General features: G+C 52.0%; 3 protein-coding genes across 3 annotated transcripts; 2 read left to right on the top strand and 1 right to left on the bottom strand.

Moving 5' to 3' along the window:
- Positions 1-493: 493 nt before the first annotated feature.
- BBA_09285 (methyltransferase domain-containing protein) lies at positions 494-1,971 on the top strand (the record flags this gene model as incomplete). The annotated part of the gene is made up of 4 exons (XM_008604382.1): positions 494-513; positions 581-1,026; positions 1,177-1,375; positions 1,473-1,971. The coding sequence occupies 4 exons, from the start codon at positions 494-496 to the stop codon at positions 1,969-1,971; spliced, it is 1,164 nt and encodes a 387-aa protein (XP_008602604.1).
- A 1,800-nt stretch (positions 1,972-3,771) lies between these two features.
- BBA_09284 (IDC1 protein) lies at positions 3,772-8,754 on the bottom strand (the record flags this gene model as incomplete). The annotated part of the gene is made up of 4 exons (XM_008604381.1): positions 3,772-7,732; positions 7,790-8,101; positions 8,152-8,278; positions 8,331-8,754. The coding sequence occupies 4 exons, from the start codon at positions 8,752-8,754 to the stop codon at positions 3,772-3,774; spliced, it is 4,824 nt and encodes a 1,607-aa protein (XP_008602603.1).
- Positions 8,755-15,905: 7,151 nt separating this feature from the next.
- Positions 15,906-16,466, top strand: BBA_09283 (uncharacterized protein; the record flags this gene model as incomplete). Its single annotated transcript, XM_008604380.1, has 1 exon — positions 15,906-16,466. The coding sequence occupies one exon, from the start codon at positions 15,906-15,908 to the stop codon at positions 16,464-16,466; it is 561 nt and encodes a 186-aa protein (XP_008602602.1).
- Between the last annotated feature and the right edge of the window lie 509 nt (positions 16,467-16,975).

Raw genomic sequence — 16,975 nt, 5'->3', positions numbered from 1 at the left:
TTTATTAGTTGGCAGGTCTCGGCTGTGCCCTAGCCGAAATGGTCGTATCAGTATCAGTATCAGTAGACAGCCTGCGAGGAACAAAGTTGACGAAGCACGGCATAATCGGATACAACTCTACCGCCAAGCAAGTAAGCTCTGCGACAATACATTGCTTTGCATCGGACTAGTTGGCTAGGTAGTTGGGTAGACAAGTCCTTGGTGTGCTGCTACTACCAACGGTTCGTCCGCTTTCTTCCGCTGGAGCTGGCGCCGCCGCCCTTTGTCTTTCCATTGCGGCGGGCGTGGCCTTTTTTTTTTTCCTTTTTGCTTGACCAGTGAGGAGCAAGCGAGCGGCGTGCGACTGGAGGACAAGCCTAGTCGCACAAAACAAGGGGTGCGCTTTCCTTGACGAGGCACTGAGTTGGCCCTACATACCTACGCAATCCTTTTTTTTTTCCTTTTCTTCTTTTTTGTTGTTCTTTGGCAAAGAAAAAAAAAACCATTGAAAAACATGGGTTCTGAATATCAGGGGTCGGAAAAGGAACGGACGCCATCGAGATCCACAAAGTCAGAGCCAGAGCCAGAGCCAGTAGCCAAGGCCAGAGCCTGAGCCTGAGCCAGAGCCAGAGCCAGAGCCAGAGCCAGAGCCAGAGCCAGAGCCAGAGCCAGAGCCAGAGCAGGCGACCGCAGACCACCATCACCCTGCGTCATTGTCCGATCCCCCTCCGCCGGCGTGGTTGGCCGAAGAAGAGCCGCCCATCGAGGCAGCTGCCAGCGGGGATGTCAGCGACGATGAGTTTGAGGCCAACAGCGTCGACTCGGACCTGGTCAGCGTGAGCTCCAGTGTCTACGCGCACACGTATGAACGGGGTCGCCGCTACCAGTCATACAAGAACAGCCGTTATCCAATCCCAAATGACGACATTGAGCAGTCGCGAGAAGACATGAAGCATGTCATGCTCATGGAGTTGACGGGGGGCAAGCTGTTTCTCTCGCCGATTGGAGAGCACCCTCAAAAGATTGTCGATATTGGAACTGGTACAGGTACGTTTGCATTGCGTGCTAGATAACTAGTTTAAATAACAAGTCCGAAAAAGCTGACTTGACCAGGAATATGGGCAATTGAAAGTCGGTATGCCCTGTTGAGCTGTTTTTTTTCCCTCACTCAACGCATGTCTGACACTTGCATCACAGCTGGTGATGCGTATCCCAGTGCCTCGGTTTTGGGTATAGACTTGACACCGATCCAGCCGCTTTGGGTTCCGCCAAACGTCGAGTTCATCGTAGACGATTGCGAAAGGGACTGGTTGCTGGAAAACGTCGACTTCGCGCATTTTCGATTCATGGCCATGATTCTTAAAGATGTTCCCCTCGTTATGCAACATGCGTATGAGTGAGTTGTCCCTGATGAAAATATGTTGAAGCCTCTGAGCGCTCTCGCACACATGAGGGGGCCCGTTCAGAGTCATGTCTACTTACATGAAATTCAGGAGCCTTCGACCCGGTGGCTGGATAGAATTCCAAGAGTTGCTCGGTCGCCCATTCTGCGATGACGATACTATGAAGGACGACGACCCCTTCAAGGTACTGTATGAGATTGCCGGCGATGCCTACGAAAGACTGGGCCTAAGCACCTCATTACCCGCAGAGCTAGAGCCCATGCTCCTAGCGGCCGGCTTCAACAACATTCACTGCAAAGTAATGAAGGTTCCCATTGGCACGTGGGCAAAGGACAAGACGATGCGACTCGTGGGCTTGTACCAGAAAACCGCCGTCACAGACTTCATCTCGACTCTGGCCGGAAGGCCGTTTAAAGCGCTCGGCCTTTCGGAAGAAGAGGGCCAAGTACGACTGGCCTATGCGCGACAGGCTCTAGACAATACTCGCGTTCACAGATACTTTAACTACTACTATTGGTACGCGCAAAAGCCACAGCCAAGTGTGGAGTTTGGTGAGGAGCAAGAGCCGAGTCAATATGCTACTGACTAGGGAGGTAAAACCTCGATTTACTTATTAGTGAGCGGCGTTGGAAAGGCATTTGGGTGGAAGCATTGCATCTTTGGATCTGTACGGTATGGTATGATGATGACACGACAGTTTTACGCATTATCAGCATAAGATTTCGATAGCAGATATGAATTTATCATTTCATGTCTTCATCTTCCAGGGCCTCTTTTGCCTGGCATCTACACGCTACGGAGTACCGTTACGACCGCAATCTTCGCTTCGACAACGAACGGGCCTTGGAACGGCGCGACCGACAGTCAGAACAAGTCGCAGGTCGAATTCAGGGTCATTGAGGTTATATGGAGTAGTTGAATATCAGGCCAAAACTGCCATTTCTTGCCTTCCTCTTTTTTTTTCTTTTTTTTTCTTTTTTTTTCTTCCTATCAGCGGCGCCCGAGACAAGGATTGCAAATCTTCTCGTCAACCGCCATCATGACCGAGATACAACTCAAACACACCACCGCCTAGGGAAATCTGAAGCTTATTAGCAGAGCCTAACATACTTGATTGACATCTTTACGCGACGAAGCTCTTGTTAAGTCACTACTTTATCCTAGTCTACTGTTTTCGAATGAGTTGCACGACAAGACCTGGGCTGAGAAGCCCCTTTTTTCCCTTTGCCAAAACGGGTTGCACGACGTAGTGCATCAAGCACGCCTCTCCGGTGCAAGTCCGCTGAGCCTTTCATTTACTACGCCACGCGCTCTCATTCCTTGAAATACATGAAAAATAAAATCCTCGAATACTCCCAACTAATGGCCCTACGTAATTTCGAATTGTACCATTCTTCCTCAAATCTTCTGATGCTGCATCCAACTTACTTCTCAGCCCTGTATTCTAGTTGGGCCAGCCGTTTTATTAGCATGTGGTGGCCCCCATAATTTCAACGGTCCACCAAGATTCCACTACAAATCCACACCAAGCCATCTTTGCAAAAAAAAAAAAAAAATCTCTTATTCACAATTCACACAAGCCATCATAAATGTCAATAACTACTGGGCCCCTCAACAATTTCCACCCGGAGATACACCAAGTATCCTATCCGGGCCTGGTTAGCTCAATCGGTAGAGCGTGAGACTCTTACGAGAGTATACACCCATCTCAAGGCTGCGGGTTCGACCCCCGCATCGGGCTTTTCCTATACAAATACAATTGAATCAAGGATGGTGTCTCCGGGGGGATTTTCTTTTTCCTTCTTTTTTTTCCTTTTTTTGCCAACGACGCGCATTTCTTTTTACTTCCAAATCAACGATTTGCGGTACATACATGTCACTAATACAATGTTCATACTTTCTTCAATCTGTAACCATCTGTAAATAAGAATATTCGCCTGACTATCTGGTACAAGGTGCCGCGAGGCAACATTGTTTTAAAAAGCATATGTATATGATGAAGAAAAACACCAGGCCGGCCATCACCTCGTCCATCCAGTTGCTTTTCCTAGGTCCCCCACCAATACGGCCAAGGCCCTTGTTCCCTTCACGTACACGAATTCACCATATTCGACTTCCACATCACAATCACCAAAACAACAATGTGAAGGAAGAAAACCAGGAACAACGGCGTGAGTGGGAACCAGGTCTGCCCAGGATGCAAAACGATTGAAACAGAAAGTAGGCACAAGAAGAGTAAAAGTAAGAAAAAAGCAAACAAAAGGTATCGTCATGGCCATCTACCAGCCGGAGGAGGTCAACAAGACCGAAAAGATGCTGCAGAACACGTGAGAATAAATGACCTCATCAAAACCGGCGCCCGCTTGCACATCATCACAGCGCAGCTCTCCTAAATCATCTCACTACGATGTAGACCAGTCGACATATGCTTGCCCTTTGTATCAATCGGTGAGCGAATCGCGTCCTGGTCGTACATGACTGGAGGCGGCGCCGGGACGGGCGACTTGACCTGTTGATACGTTGTGCCGCTTAGCACCTCCGCGGTAGGCTGCTGCGCGTAGGAATTCTTTCGGCTCCGGCTACGGCGCTCCGAGCCCCGTCTGCTGCGGCCCGAAATACTCCCCTCGCCACCAACGCTGCGTCCGCGGTTGTGGCCCCGCGAAGGCGGCGGTACTGGTGGTGACAGCACAGGCACCATGTTGTCATTCGGTGCGGCAACCGGGGGCTGCTCATCATCATCCATCACAATCTCAATCATACCGGATCCAATTGCTCCGCCGGGCCCGTATATTGGCCTCATGTGTGGCAGCGGCGCAGGGGGGGGAGGCGGAGGCTGAGCCAAGTGTTGAAGCTCCTTCAGCATAGGTGGCATCATGGGAGCCGGTGGAGGCGGAGGCGGAGGCGGAGGCGGTAGAGGTTCTTCGTTTGAGCTGCGACGCTCGCCACTTTGCACAATAGCGTCAATGTTAGGGATGCCACTTGTGCTCGGTGCTCTGCGAAAGCGCGGAGGGTCGTCAGGAATCGGCGCCGACATGCTCCGTGGAATCATCGGCCGAGCCGGCGGCTGATACACAGTCGACGGCAGCAGCGTGAGTAAGCCTGCTGCCTCGTCTTGAGCAGCTGGCTTCAATTCTTGCGCTGCTTCTTTGGCCGGTAAAGATGGGACCGGCGGCACGTTTTGGCCGCTGGACATTCCGTTGGACAAGATAAGTCGCATGGCTTTGGGCGTCGCTGGAAGCCCAATCATGGGGCTCGCACCACGAGCATACATATTCTTGGGGGGCTCCGTTGCACTTCTGGGTGGAAGTTCCTGAGACGATGGTTTCGGTTCAGAAGTCTCGACAGTGATGCGCTCAGGTGTGGCAACAGGTGCGTATTCGTCAGGATATACGATTCCTGGTGTGTGCGCCCGCTTTGCCAGCGACTTCCGGCGCTCCTCGAGTTCACGAGCCGCCTGTTCTTTTCGCCTCAGTCTTTCGTCCTTGAACTGGCGTAGGTCCCCGGCATGTTCGGTTGACGCGGCGCGTGAATGATTAACGGGTGCTGGAGCAGTGTCCACTGATTCGGGAATGATGACTTCCTTTGTCCTTGTATCCGGGTCTTCTCTTCTAGATGCGGCAGGCGAATTAAGTCCTTGGCTGACACTCCGGCTATGTTTGGCTCTGAAAGCCTCTTGCTCCTCGATGGCGCGCTTCAGATCCTCTTCATCTTCTGACCCTTGCAGATGCAAAATGCTCGCCGACAAGGGCACAGGCGACGCAGGTGAACGAGCCCTGGCACTTTCTCTGCCTTGGCTTCGTCCGCGCGTCTCCAGAGTCAATGACTGTCGTTTTCTATTCGGACTGTGACCTTTGCTGCCAGGGCTCGATGTGCGGCTTGAAATCTTGGTCTTGGTCTTGGCCGATCTTCTCGACGTTGACGTTGTAGATTCACCGGCGTCTATATATTTCGGCATTGTCAGATTGGCAATGTCCTCCGGAGACATGGGGACCGGCGATGTTGGAGAACGCTTTGGCTTGACCCAGCTCCGAGCCGAAGAACGTCCGCGGTGCTCCGACGGCTCTCGGGATCTTTCCCGTCTCTCTCGGCTACCATAGCGAGTTCTGGAGCTATCGCGCGCTCGTTCTATACTTTGACCTCTACTTCGATTTTTGCTGGTGTAGTGCTTGGCAGCTTCAAGGCTGTGTATGTATTCGTCCTTCTGCCGTCCATGTCTGTAGCTTCGGCCTGCGCTAGAGTTTGAAGTAATGGAGCTTGCAACTGATCCAGGACCGCGGCGCCTTGTCGGCCAGTGAAATCGAGTCGACGATGCGCCAGACTGTTCTGGGGATGTTGGGTCATTCATCATGGACTGACCAATGGAGTGTAGTTCAAGAAGTTTACCGCCGGGAATTCGGCTTCTCGAGCCGTTTCGTACATTGCTCTTACTTTCTTGCATGCGAACCATGACATTTTGATCAGGAGATGGAGGACGCTCACCACCTTGAAAGTCTGAAACAACGCGTGTGAATCGATCGCGCATCATCATGGGGCTGGCAGTGGAAGCCCGCGTGAGCGAGTTGCCAGCCATAATGTTATCGTAGTCGGCAGACACCATCCGGGAGTGGCCGCCACGCTGTCGGCTGGCTTCACGTGCCAGATTATCACGATTGATGTCATTCGGGGCTTCACCAATGGAAGGCAGGCGGCCACGGCTCGTCAGAGACCCCGCGGGCCTTGCAGATGTGGGTGTGTTGAAGCGGCTATTGCTAGATGGACGCAAGAACGCTGTCGCAGCTTCGTAAGATCCACCTGGGGATATGGCCGAATCTGCAATTGGCGTGACTCCCGCAGCGATGGGGGTTTGACCATCATCTATGTTGGCATAGAACTTGGCTTTCTGGTTTATATCACCGAAAGAAGTGATGAGCTTCAACGCAGATGACTTTGCAACGCTTCGTTGAGGACCCCGCTGAACTCCCGGGGGTGACAGGGGAGGGCTGAGAACTTCGGGTATGCTAGGTGTGATGCTCTGGAAGTTGAGTTGGACTGCAGATGGCGATCTCCATGGCTCGGTGGACTCTTGATCCGTGCAAGCAAAGCATCGAATTGCCAGTTGTTGCTGGTGATGTTGAACAGCCCACTCACCCCACTTCCTGATGATGGCTGCTTGACGTTCCCAAACACGAGGAAATGTCAGACAAGTCAGGATGAGGGCCTCCATGTACCGCTTATGGGAGATGTAGATCTCAATGGCATCGTTATGGTCGCCCATGCCGAGCATGATGGTAACAGCAACGTGGATATCCCCGCTTTCCAAGAGTCGCTGTACATAGACTCGGCCAATCTTTTGCTGCCCAGCAGCGCTGCCAATGCCACTCAGAGCAAACAGCATCCAATCGGAAGAAGTCATGTCTTTGGCGCTGTCAGGCATAATATCCGTGTCCATATCACCAAGCCATTTAGCCAGAAGGACACGGCTCGAAGATCCGCTCGGGTGCCGGGTCAACTCATCGCGGACGAGGTCATCGACCTCAGCATGCCAACCGAATATTGTACTAAGCATCTGCCTTCTCAGGTCGTCATTAGTCAGGCGCGAGTTATCGGCATTCATCGGGTGCTTGTATGGGATGTCGCTAAGTCGTGTTCTTGTGAATTTGAACAAGTCGTAGACTTTGTTGTCATCAGGGCTGCGAGGAACCTCGTGGCGAAGTCGGGATGGGCGTTGACGCGAGCGCGAAGATGCGATGCTGGTGCTTCCCAACGAGTATCCCATAGAGTATGTATCGATTTCTTGCTGCCTACCAATGGTGGAAGATTTGAGCGAGGTTCCCGCCGAAATGTAGGTGTTTTGCGACCGAATGGATGTGGGAGGGCGACCCGGTAGACGCGGGCCAGCAGAGGCGGCAGAAGATCGCGATTGAGAAGAAGACAGGCCGCTTCTACTAGAGGCAGGACTTGCCGATTCGTATGTCTCGTTACCAGAGTCGGGATGTGCTTGGCCGCGAGCAATGCGTGCAAACGGTGACAGGTGGTCCTCATCACTCTCAGAGACATTCATCTCCAGGGGGATAGAGCTCCTAGAGCTGTCCGATTCCGATGTATGGATTGTGGTGGCGGAGTGGACTGATTGGTTGGCAATTTCCTCGATTGAGTTTGGAGGTGAAGGTGGCAGATGACTCGTAGGATGCTGGACATTCGCGACCATGATTGCTGGCGAGTTAAGATCAAATTGCTGTACGGTGCCATTGGGCCCGACTGTGAATAGACTTGCACCAGGTCCGTAGAGTGCCATACCCCGGACATGCTCAAGAGTGGGAATCGAGTCAAAGGTAACGTGCTTCGTTCGCACATCCCACGAAAGGGTTTCGCTACCGTGGTCAGTATAGTGCCAGGGGTTACATGTGGTGGGAATTCGCAAGGCATACCTGTCGGAAAATTGGATGACACGGCCGTTCTTGGACCAGCCCATCCAATTGGAACCTTTCTCGATGGCCTCTGCTTTGCGCAAAATTCGAACAACTTTGGCGGGGTCCTCCAGATTATAAGCTTTGGTTACACTCCAAACTCGTAAATCACCATCGTGTTTCTGCACGGCAAGCATCTCCGACTTTTGTCGAGACGAAGAGGCGTGCCAAGAAAGATTGATCACGGGCGACGGAGCTCTGGAAGTTGTCAAATTATGCATGATGGTGAATCGAGGCTGGAGACGAGCAATAAGAAGAGTTCCAGTTTGGAATCTGTGGCACGTTAGTCTCGAAGTATATTGGTGCAAAACCCGATGGCTTACCCGATTGCAAACGTTAGGCAGTCTTGTGATGGAGCCAGAGCCGTGATTGCCGTTTGTTCTAATGTTTTTGTCCTCACATGCTCTCCAGTAGTAATCTCGAATATGCCGATTGTGCCCTGATTGTCACCTTTCGAATTTGTTAGTAATAAAGCAACTTAGATGAGAGTTGGATCCCGTACCAAACACCAAGTTTCCATTGCGCATCCATGCAATGGCGGTTATCAGACCATCCCCGATCGAAGTGAAGCTCTTGAGCACCTCACCCGTCATCAGGTCCCAGATCATCATCCTGCTACTACTGTCGTAGCTGGCGGCGATGCGCCCTCCGCCGTATTGGCTATGATTGTCGATGGCGAGCAAAATAACTTCAAACTGGTGGCCAGTAAAACGACGCTCGATGGTTAGCGAATCGTGGTGGCAGCAGACGACAGAAGTGCCCTGGACATATAGAAACATAGACGCCGTGGCGCCGCAGGGATCGAAATACTTGAGATCCTGTATCGAAGGCATGGCGGGGTCATGTGTATGCCGCCCTTTGGCGGTGGACGATCGCTCGGAGGCTCGCGAAATGGCATGGCCCTGTGAGGAAGCTGGGGCAGACATGTTGACCGACTTGATGAAACCGATTTGAAGGGATAGGCTCGCGAGTCTTTGTGTAGCGTAGGGTCAAAGTCGGCCTTTTGGGGCGTAGTTTTTGCGACCGAGTCCGATGCCCTGCAGGAGGGACGGTTCGCAGCGGCGTCCTGCAGTGAACTGTCGTCACAGTCACGAGGCGGTAGACAATAGCGTGGGACGGTGAGTGCACCGCTCCACGCTGGTAACCGTGGACCAAAACCTCTGTGCCTCACGGTGAGAGCGCAATAGGCGACGCCACACGAAGGAAGCTTGTGCAGTTGTAGATTCGGTTCCGACGCCGGTCTGGGTCGCTGATTACATGGAGGCGCTGATTGAAGAAAAATTAGTTTCCGTGTCGAAGATGGTGGCGGCGTGAATCTTGCAACGATCGAAGGCTAGACATGTGACGATCGAAAAGTGCATGAATTTTGTGCGACAGGAAATGTTGGGTTGGCAACAATTCAGTGACGGTATTGCGATAAGCTGGTGACTGCTCGTGTCGCCGAAGCGATAACAGCAAGATGAAGTATGAAAAGGAGAAAATGGAGAATCGTCCAAAAAGTCTCATTCAAGAGGAAGGGGTGACAGCCTCTAGCAAATAGTACGAAGCAGGACAGACTGAATACGGCCTGCTGTAAGTAGCCGCAGGCCAGAGAGGCAGTTGGTGAGGAGTGGGTCGGGCGCTTGTAGATGAGGGGATACGCAAAGCTGGCGGTTGCAGCTGGGGTGTTACTTACTCGGAGCCAAAGGGATGGATGCGCTGTTGCGAACAAAGAGCTTGCAATCTTAATGGTGCAAAAGGAGTCGAACTCGGATATAGCTTTGGCAAGGAACAAAGAAAGAGAAATACTAGAATGTTTGAGGGAAAAGGTGTGCCAAAGTGATAAAGCGAGTGCGGTGGGCTGCTAGGCAAGTAATTGTGCAGCAACAGCGGAGCTCTAATTCGGGAGGACTAGCGACGGGTCAAAGACAGAGGCGGGCGGGCACAAGCACAACGCAACACAGGCAAGACACACATTAATACCGCCCGGCAGCAGCAGGAACTTGTGTAGACTCTGAAGATACAGTCTGCTAGCAGGGATCTGGCGATGGAGAAGGCCCTGGTAAGTTGGTAACTAAGAGCTTGCTAGGATGTGAGTGACTGGGGCCGAGTCGGGGGGTCCTCTTTGGGGGGACGAACAGAGGCGGCTAAGGTTGAACGAAGCGGCGCGATGGACTGTCAGTGGTTGACGGGCTCATAATAGTATAAAATTAGGGCAGCCGGGGAGGCTTGATAGGGCTACCTCGAGACGAGAAGACGAAATTCGAGAGCCCCATTCGCACATTTGATCCTATGTAAATGCCCGCTTGCTTCGTTGCGGCGTCGGTCTGGCAAGGAGGCAGGGCGGCGAGACAAGCCACAGCCGTTGAAGCACCGGTCTGGATGCGCTGGCAGGCGATTGTTCACGGAAGCGTTACATTCGCCAGGCGATGGCGCTGAATGCCGTCATTCGAGCATTCGGACAGAATTGGCCAGCGCTGTCAAGGACCCTGCAGGGCTCCCATGACTAGCTCCGTCGATGGTCGTTCCGCGTGGACATGAGCTGGACTATACCGGAGCCTATCAAAATGCATACCAAGACTCCGAGGTTAATTTGATATTACATTGGCCTTGTGTCGCGATTTGTACCTGGATTCGCTTGGTCGTCTTGGTGCTGCTGGATGCTTTGGTTTGTTGGGCTCGTGTCTCTGGCGCTTTGGGTAAACTGCAACGTCGTGCTCGCGCCGCCTGGCTTGAGCAGGCTTGCGGGGTCGGGAAGCGGCACACCACACACCAACCGATAGTTGGAGGATTGCTGATGCTGCTGGTGCAGACGCCACTATATACAGCTGCCGGCATCGCTGCAGATGAGATGGCGGGCTGGCACGGTCGCTGTACGAGCCTGGTTGCTTGGTACCTTACATGGCTGCTACAGCGAGCATGGCATCCGGTTGGTCGCGTCTAGCAAGTTGGTTTCTTCATCGGCATCGCATCACATTGAGGCGGTGTCATTGGCGGCGACGTATCGAGGTCAATTGCGTGCGTTTGCATCCAAAAATAACAACAAACGTGCTGGCGTTGAGACAAGGATGGGATCCATGCGGCAGCAGATAATCCGCTCTGCTGGCAAGTAATAGAGACTGCAATCGATGGTGGTAGAGTCGGCGGGGGCGGACGCACAGAATGGATTGTGATTGCTGGGCCATTGTCAAGCAGACATAGTGCAACTGTGAAGAAGAAGAACAAATTGAAGCTAAAAAAGCATTGACTGGTGAGCTAGCGTGCAGCGAGGCTTGATGGCTGGCGGCCCCAAAGCGGGTCTGGTAGACCAAACGATCAATCGAAGCCGTCGAGGAAGCGCCCAGCTTAAGCTCGGTCTCTAATTGGCTCATCTTGTTGCAAGCGTGTCTTGAGCCCCAGCCAATCGTAGCGCCCATCACACCTGCCCAGACTTGCTCTCTGCTGGGACTGCAGGCACTTTCAAGGTTGCAGGGGTCCGATCGCCCGTATCCCGCCGCTAACAACTCACCAACGTGCTGGCACAGTGGCAGTTAGCGCTGTCGTGGGGCTCTCTCCAGCTGCCTACCTATCCACTAAAACGTGAGCCCAACTGCTCCAACAATGGACCTTGCACCTCTCGAGCCCATTATATCAACCACTAAAACAACTTCCACCAACACCACCACCAGTCTAGCTTCCATCCTCCTTTTCAACTTCTCCCCCTCAATCCCACTTATCCTAACTCATCAATTCATATACCCAGCTGCCGGCTACCTACCGCTCCAGGAATCATGCTCCTTCGCTCGCTTTACACGCCACTCTCCTCACCATCATCCCCTGCTTCTACGCCAGCCTGCATTAATTTGATCAACGCCACTCGCTTCAGGCTCCGCCGTCCTGCGTTCGCGCCATCAACCATCTCCAATTCTCCTCCCAGCCACCAATCGTGCTTCTCTCTCCCAGTCATCCTTGCCTAACAACTATCGCTGTCCTTGTCTCGTTCTTCCGCTTCCCGTCACTAGTCTGTCTCGTCTATCCAATACAGTTGTTTGTCTGCCCAACATCTCTGCCTGTCCTTCCATGATTCTCGGCGCTCACTATGCCTAATGCTCATCTACGGCCCGTCCCAGTCACGCCTCCTCTACGGATGGGTATTATCGATTTACTTGGCTCTCATCGGGTGCAAGAAACTCACTTGCTTCGGCTCTATTTTTGGCGATGAAAATCCCACCAAACCCTGGCCCTCTTGGCCCTCTGGTGGCGGCGTCCTTTTGACCGCCGATCCCGCCGAATGCCTCTACATTACGGAGTACATCGCATCCCGTATTGCAGAAATGTCTTGTTGCTGCATCTGCGCTTCCTGTGGCTTGCCAAATTCGTGCTCTATTCTGACCTGCAGGCATACTCAAAACTCCACGGACCACCCGCTGCCGCGCTGACCAACTTGACGGCTCATGGCCTGCGTGTACCTGCAATTGAATGCACTGCATCACGAATGACCTATGATCTATACAGACCATTGCACCTGGCAATCAACATCAATCCACAATGGCATCTCTTCACGGCACAAAGACTAATTCATAATACACTGGGAAAAAATAGCGCTACTGCGACTCTTGAGCGTGCTAACTCGAGACAGGTGCCAGTCCTTTGTCAGCTAGGAGCAGAGACTGTTTGTCTAAGACAACCCCCATTGATCGATTTTCTTGACTTCCGCTTATCTGCGGATACATTGTTCCTCGTTTTAAACGAATACATGCTCAATTGCAAAACTCTGCGTCGTCATGTGAGGCATCAGATGGAAAGAAGTGCACAAGGCCTGATGTCAAAACCCAATACATATCCGCTTCATCCCGAACGGCATCTCGAAAATATATGCAACTCGCGTTGCACAGCATTTGTCCTACCAATCCAAAAGCCAGAATACATCCGTACATTGACCCCGCCCTTTCGTGTGCGCGCTAGTCATCCCCGTCTTTGCCGTCTTATATTCCTACGACAACTACTATCATAGTTGCATTACCACATCTTTCAACCTGAGCTGAACACAAATCTGAACACAGGAAACCGTTTCTTTGTCCGTCGGCTATGACTTTCAGCTAAGACATCAAAGTATGATACCGCCGTAGTCAATCCTCCCGCGTCTCACATTGTTCTTCGCGCCGAACTCGGCACTCGCTATCCCCAAAGGGGTACTACATATTTTCATTGGTAGATCTGGTAGGCCAGTAGGGCTCGGGTGCGGGAAGCGTTGCCAGTGAGCTTTTCGCGATCACCCATCCAGTGCATCGTCTACCAGCCTCTCGATTTTCTCCAACATGGTATGCAATGCCTCAACGTTAACATGGCAGGAGTGCTCGGGCTCTTCGGGAGCCGGGATGCGGCCATGACCCCGGCCCAGGTGAGGAGCTTCACACCACTTCGGGTCTACAACTAGTTGGCGATTGCAACGGCCACCAGGCTTGGCCGCGGACGAAATTGTGATCAACGAACTGCTTGGCTGCAAGTTGTTGCGCACACATGCCCAACACAAGACCGGTGCCCAAAGTCGAATACTACACATCACACGAATTCACGCTCACCATTCTGGGGATTGGCTCCGCCAGATAGCCACGCTGAATGTTCGACATTAACGCCTCGCATTAGTTCACCGGCCGTCTCTGACCTAGCGCGGCCTGTTTTCACGACCGGGTGGGCAATTCTCTCTCGGCCGCGCAAGTCGTCGACTCCTCGAAACTGCACAGACATAGCCTTGCATTCGCAGACCACCTGGCGAGGATCAGTTTCCGGTACGTGCATTTTCTGCAAACGCAGGAAATCTCCATGCTCGCCGTTGCGGCGACCTTGGTCTCCGCACTTGATGCTTAACTCCAGCATGGCGTTGAAATCACGCAGAGGGAATGCTGAGCATGATGCAGACAGCAGGCTGTCGCATAACTAGCAGTTGCACCACGCACTTTGATAACTGCCAACTTTGAGCGCTCGCTTTCTTCTTTGCAATGCTCACAAGTAGTTAGGCTGGGCATTACAATAGTCCAACCCCAATTGCTCGAATGTGGGTGCGACTGATAGTTAGTGGTCAGCCACAGTACAACCCCTCCGTGATATATCCAAACCTAACTAACTAGCATTATCACCCGAAACGCAACGCGACCATGGCGCACCCACCAGTTGCCAATTGCCATGTCAATGGCTAGATTCCAACCACTGTCAATAAAGCAAAGATTTTTCAGTTAGCCTTCACACCCATTCTGTTGGGCGAGCTGAGCCCCCACGCGGCTTGGGTCGCAGATTCGTAAACATGTATGGGCGGTAGTAGGTCAAGTCGAAAGCATGTTCCACGTTTTCTCGTTGGGGGCCGCATTGCTGCAACACAATCACACCGGAACGAGGCTGTTCCATCGTCGCAATCACACCCGGCCGGCTCCCATCCTAGCAGCATGCATGGCTGGGCAGGGGCTGGCAATCTACTGTTTAGCATTAACCGAAAATGGACCAGAAAAGCCACAGTCATGCAAAGCCGTCACAATTCTGGGTGAGCGGTCAGAATTGTTTGATAGTCCAAAGCTCTTATACTGCGGAAGCAGAGTCTTTTCCTGACTTGACACACTGATTCATCCTACAGCTGCTTGCGGGTCTGTCAAACAAGATGCTGCAATTGCTTTGGCTGCCCGGCCGTTCTAGACGGGAAGAAAGGACTCCCAACTGGGTCTCCAAGTAATGAGTTCTCTCGCTACCAACACTCGTGAGTTGCGTCCAACCCCTCTCCCTAAAACTGTATGCATAGTTAATTAATCTCGTGCCTCCATACCCCAGCGCTCCGCCGTCCACTTGCAGCGGGAACTCCCCAAACTAGCCCGAAGCCAGTGCGCCGGACGTGCTCCGCGAGCGGGCCACCAGCCTCTCTTGGTTGCTTTTTTCTCTCTTCGTCTTGCAAGAGCGTTGTTGCTGTGGAGTGCACGATTTTGGTGTATACAGGGCCAAAAAAGCCAACGGCTCTATCATGTGTCCATCTGAGCATCTCGTCTTACGTCGCAAAATAAGCTTTTACACGCTTGTATGATGTAGGGTAGGCCAAGTTCAAACAGGTGAGTTCCTGAGATCCTTGACTATCAAGATGGTGGGTTATTGAAGGTTCATATTGCTCTGGTTTTTTTACTGGGTCAATTTTCAATGATCGTTCAGCTGTTTACATTTTTATAAGAGTTGTCATTGTGATTCGTAGGACAACGCCTAGATGAACCCGTGGAGGGATGAAAGTGGTTGATCATGTTCAAGCTCTCTAGAACAGTGCCTCATTCAACACGGAAACGAGAACACTTAACCAAAGAATAAGTATCAAATAGGAAAACGCCGCACTTGATCTTCTCAACGATCATCTAGATTTCTTACATTGTTCATTTTGTAAACTTTAGAGGATCTAGACACAGTCGCGTTAGGCGCGTGCAACACGCGTCGGAGCCACTTTTTGATTGTGCCTCCAGCGTTAAGTAGCGAACCATTGACGAAAACTTCAAGAGCGCTTATGAGTGCTTGTCATTTGCCAGCTCGAGACTGGGTATGCAATCCAAGATTTCATAATATGAATAGACATGCTAGGGCAAAAGACGCGCGCAGTCTCCGTCGCATATGACGACAGAGCCTTCGCAAGGAGGTCGACGCCAAAAGAGAAAGCAAGCCAGTGACGCAAACTTAGAAGATGAGACCAATCTTCAAGAAGAAATAGCGCGTTACAACAGGTTACTTCCATTCAAGGATGACCTTGCGGCGCTGGGCTTTCTGCTTCCGATACCCACGACGGTCAGGCGTCAAGAGACCTCATCAATACCGTCCCGTACCGCACCGTCCCATACTACAGCGGACTCTGAGAGCTTGTTCCTTTCTTTATCAAATTAGTATATGCCGAAAGCAAATGAGATCCGACATGGTGCTATGCAAGGATCAGACGAGGGCGCACATGAGTGGGGGGCAAACTACGATGAATCGCAACTGCGCGTGCCTCCTCCGCGCTCATCCGCCTCTCGGCTCGTGACGTCCGCGAGTAAGGATAGACACGATTGGCTGACAGGCTGTCATCGAGTGTTATTGGCCAGGTAAACATCGAAACGCAGCTATCGCCATGTTCTTCCCGTCTGCCATGAGAGATGTCATGACGGACCGTCTCGGGCGCGGGCCGTTGCCTGATTCCTTCTTTGACAGTGACTCAGCTTGTCAGAGAGCATGGCAAATGCGGGAAGCGAGACGAAGTCTCTCGGCCGAGACGGAGTTTGACAAAGCCGAAGCCATTGTTGCCAAAGCACATCAATGCGAGGAAGGGAGCTACATTGACTCTCGCTGGAACCTCAACGTTGGCACGCCTCTGTTGAAGTTTGTCCTGGGTGGATCCCGAAAAATCACACACAAGGCTCTGACTAGCAAGATGACGACATTATTGAAAGAATTTGATCCAGTCGCAGCCGATGCCAACGCCCAGCCTCCTAAGCAGAGCGGCAAGGTGACCATAGGCTTGTTCCTCGAAAATGAAGAGCTAACTGAAGCCGTCGAGGAAAAGCTAAATACCGGGTATGACGGCAAGGCGTCTATGAATCCTAGGGAGCAAACCGATTTACGACATTTACCCGTGGCCTGTTTCTTCGAAACGAGCGCGACACAGCCTGAGCAGGACTTAGTGGCTGAATAGGGCAGTGAGATGGACCGGCAGGTCACCGCTGTCCATCACCAACTAAGGAACTTTCTCGATGCCAAGTACTCTGATCTAAATAATCCTTTAGAGGACGCCTTTAACACAGACTTTCATAACGACTGGACCGAGGCGCATCGGAAGGATACGAGGCACCAGATGCAGTTGAGGTTTGAGCGACCTTTAGATAACAACGATGAACCATGGAAGCGTCCGCTGATTCCTGCTCTCCCTCAGATTTATATGCGGGGAACTAATTGGTATTTGTACTTTGCTTACGAGCGCGGCAAGCACATTAATTTGCTCGACGGCCACTAGATGGGGAGTAGTCGACATTTAGCAGACATTTACTTTTTAATAAAGAACTTGCGAATAGTTGTAGAGTTTTTAGAGAAAGGATACTTTAAATGGGATCAGGCATCTGTTTAACAAGGTTTGGACAGGGGTGAATTAGGGAATTACCATCGTCTTAATTCGGACTCTTGATCTAGTCTAGGCAAGACAGCCAC

The sequence above is a fragment of the Beauveria bassiana genome, assembly GCF_000280675.1.
Source record: "Beauveria bassiana ARSEF 2860 unplaced genomic scaffold BBA_S00049, whole genome shotgun sequence".
Lineage (NCBI taxonomy): Eukaryota > Fungi > Ascomycota > Sordariomycetes > Hypocreales > Cordycipitaceae > Beauveria > Beauveria bassiana.
This window is presented reverse-complemented; position numbering and strand designations above follow the sequence as displayed.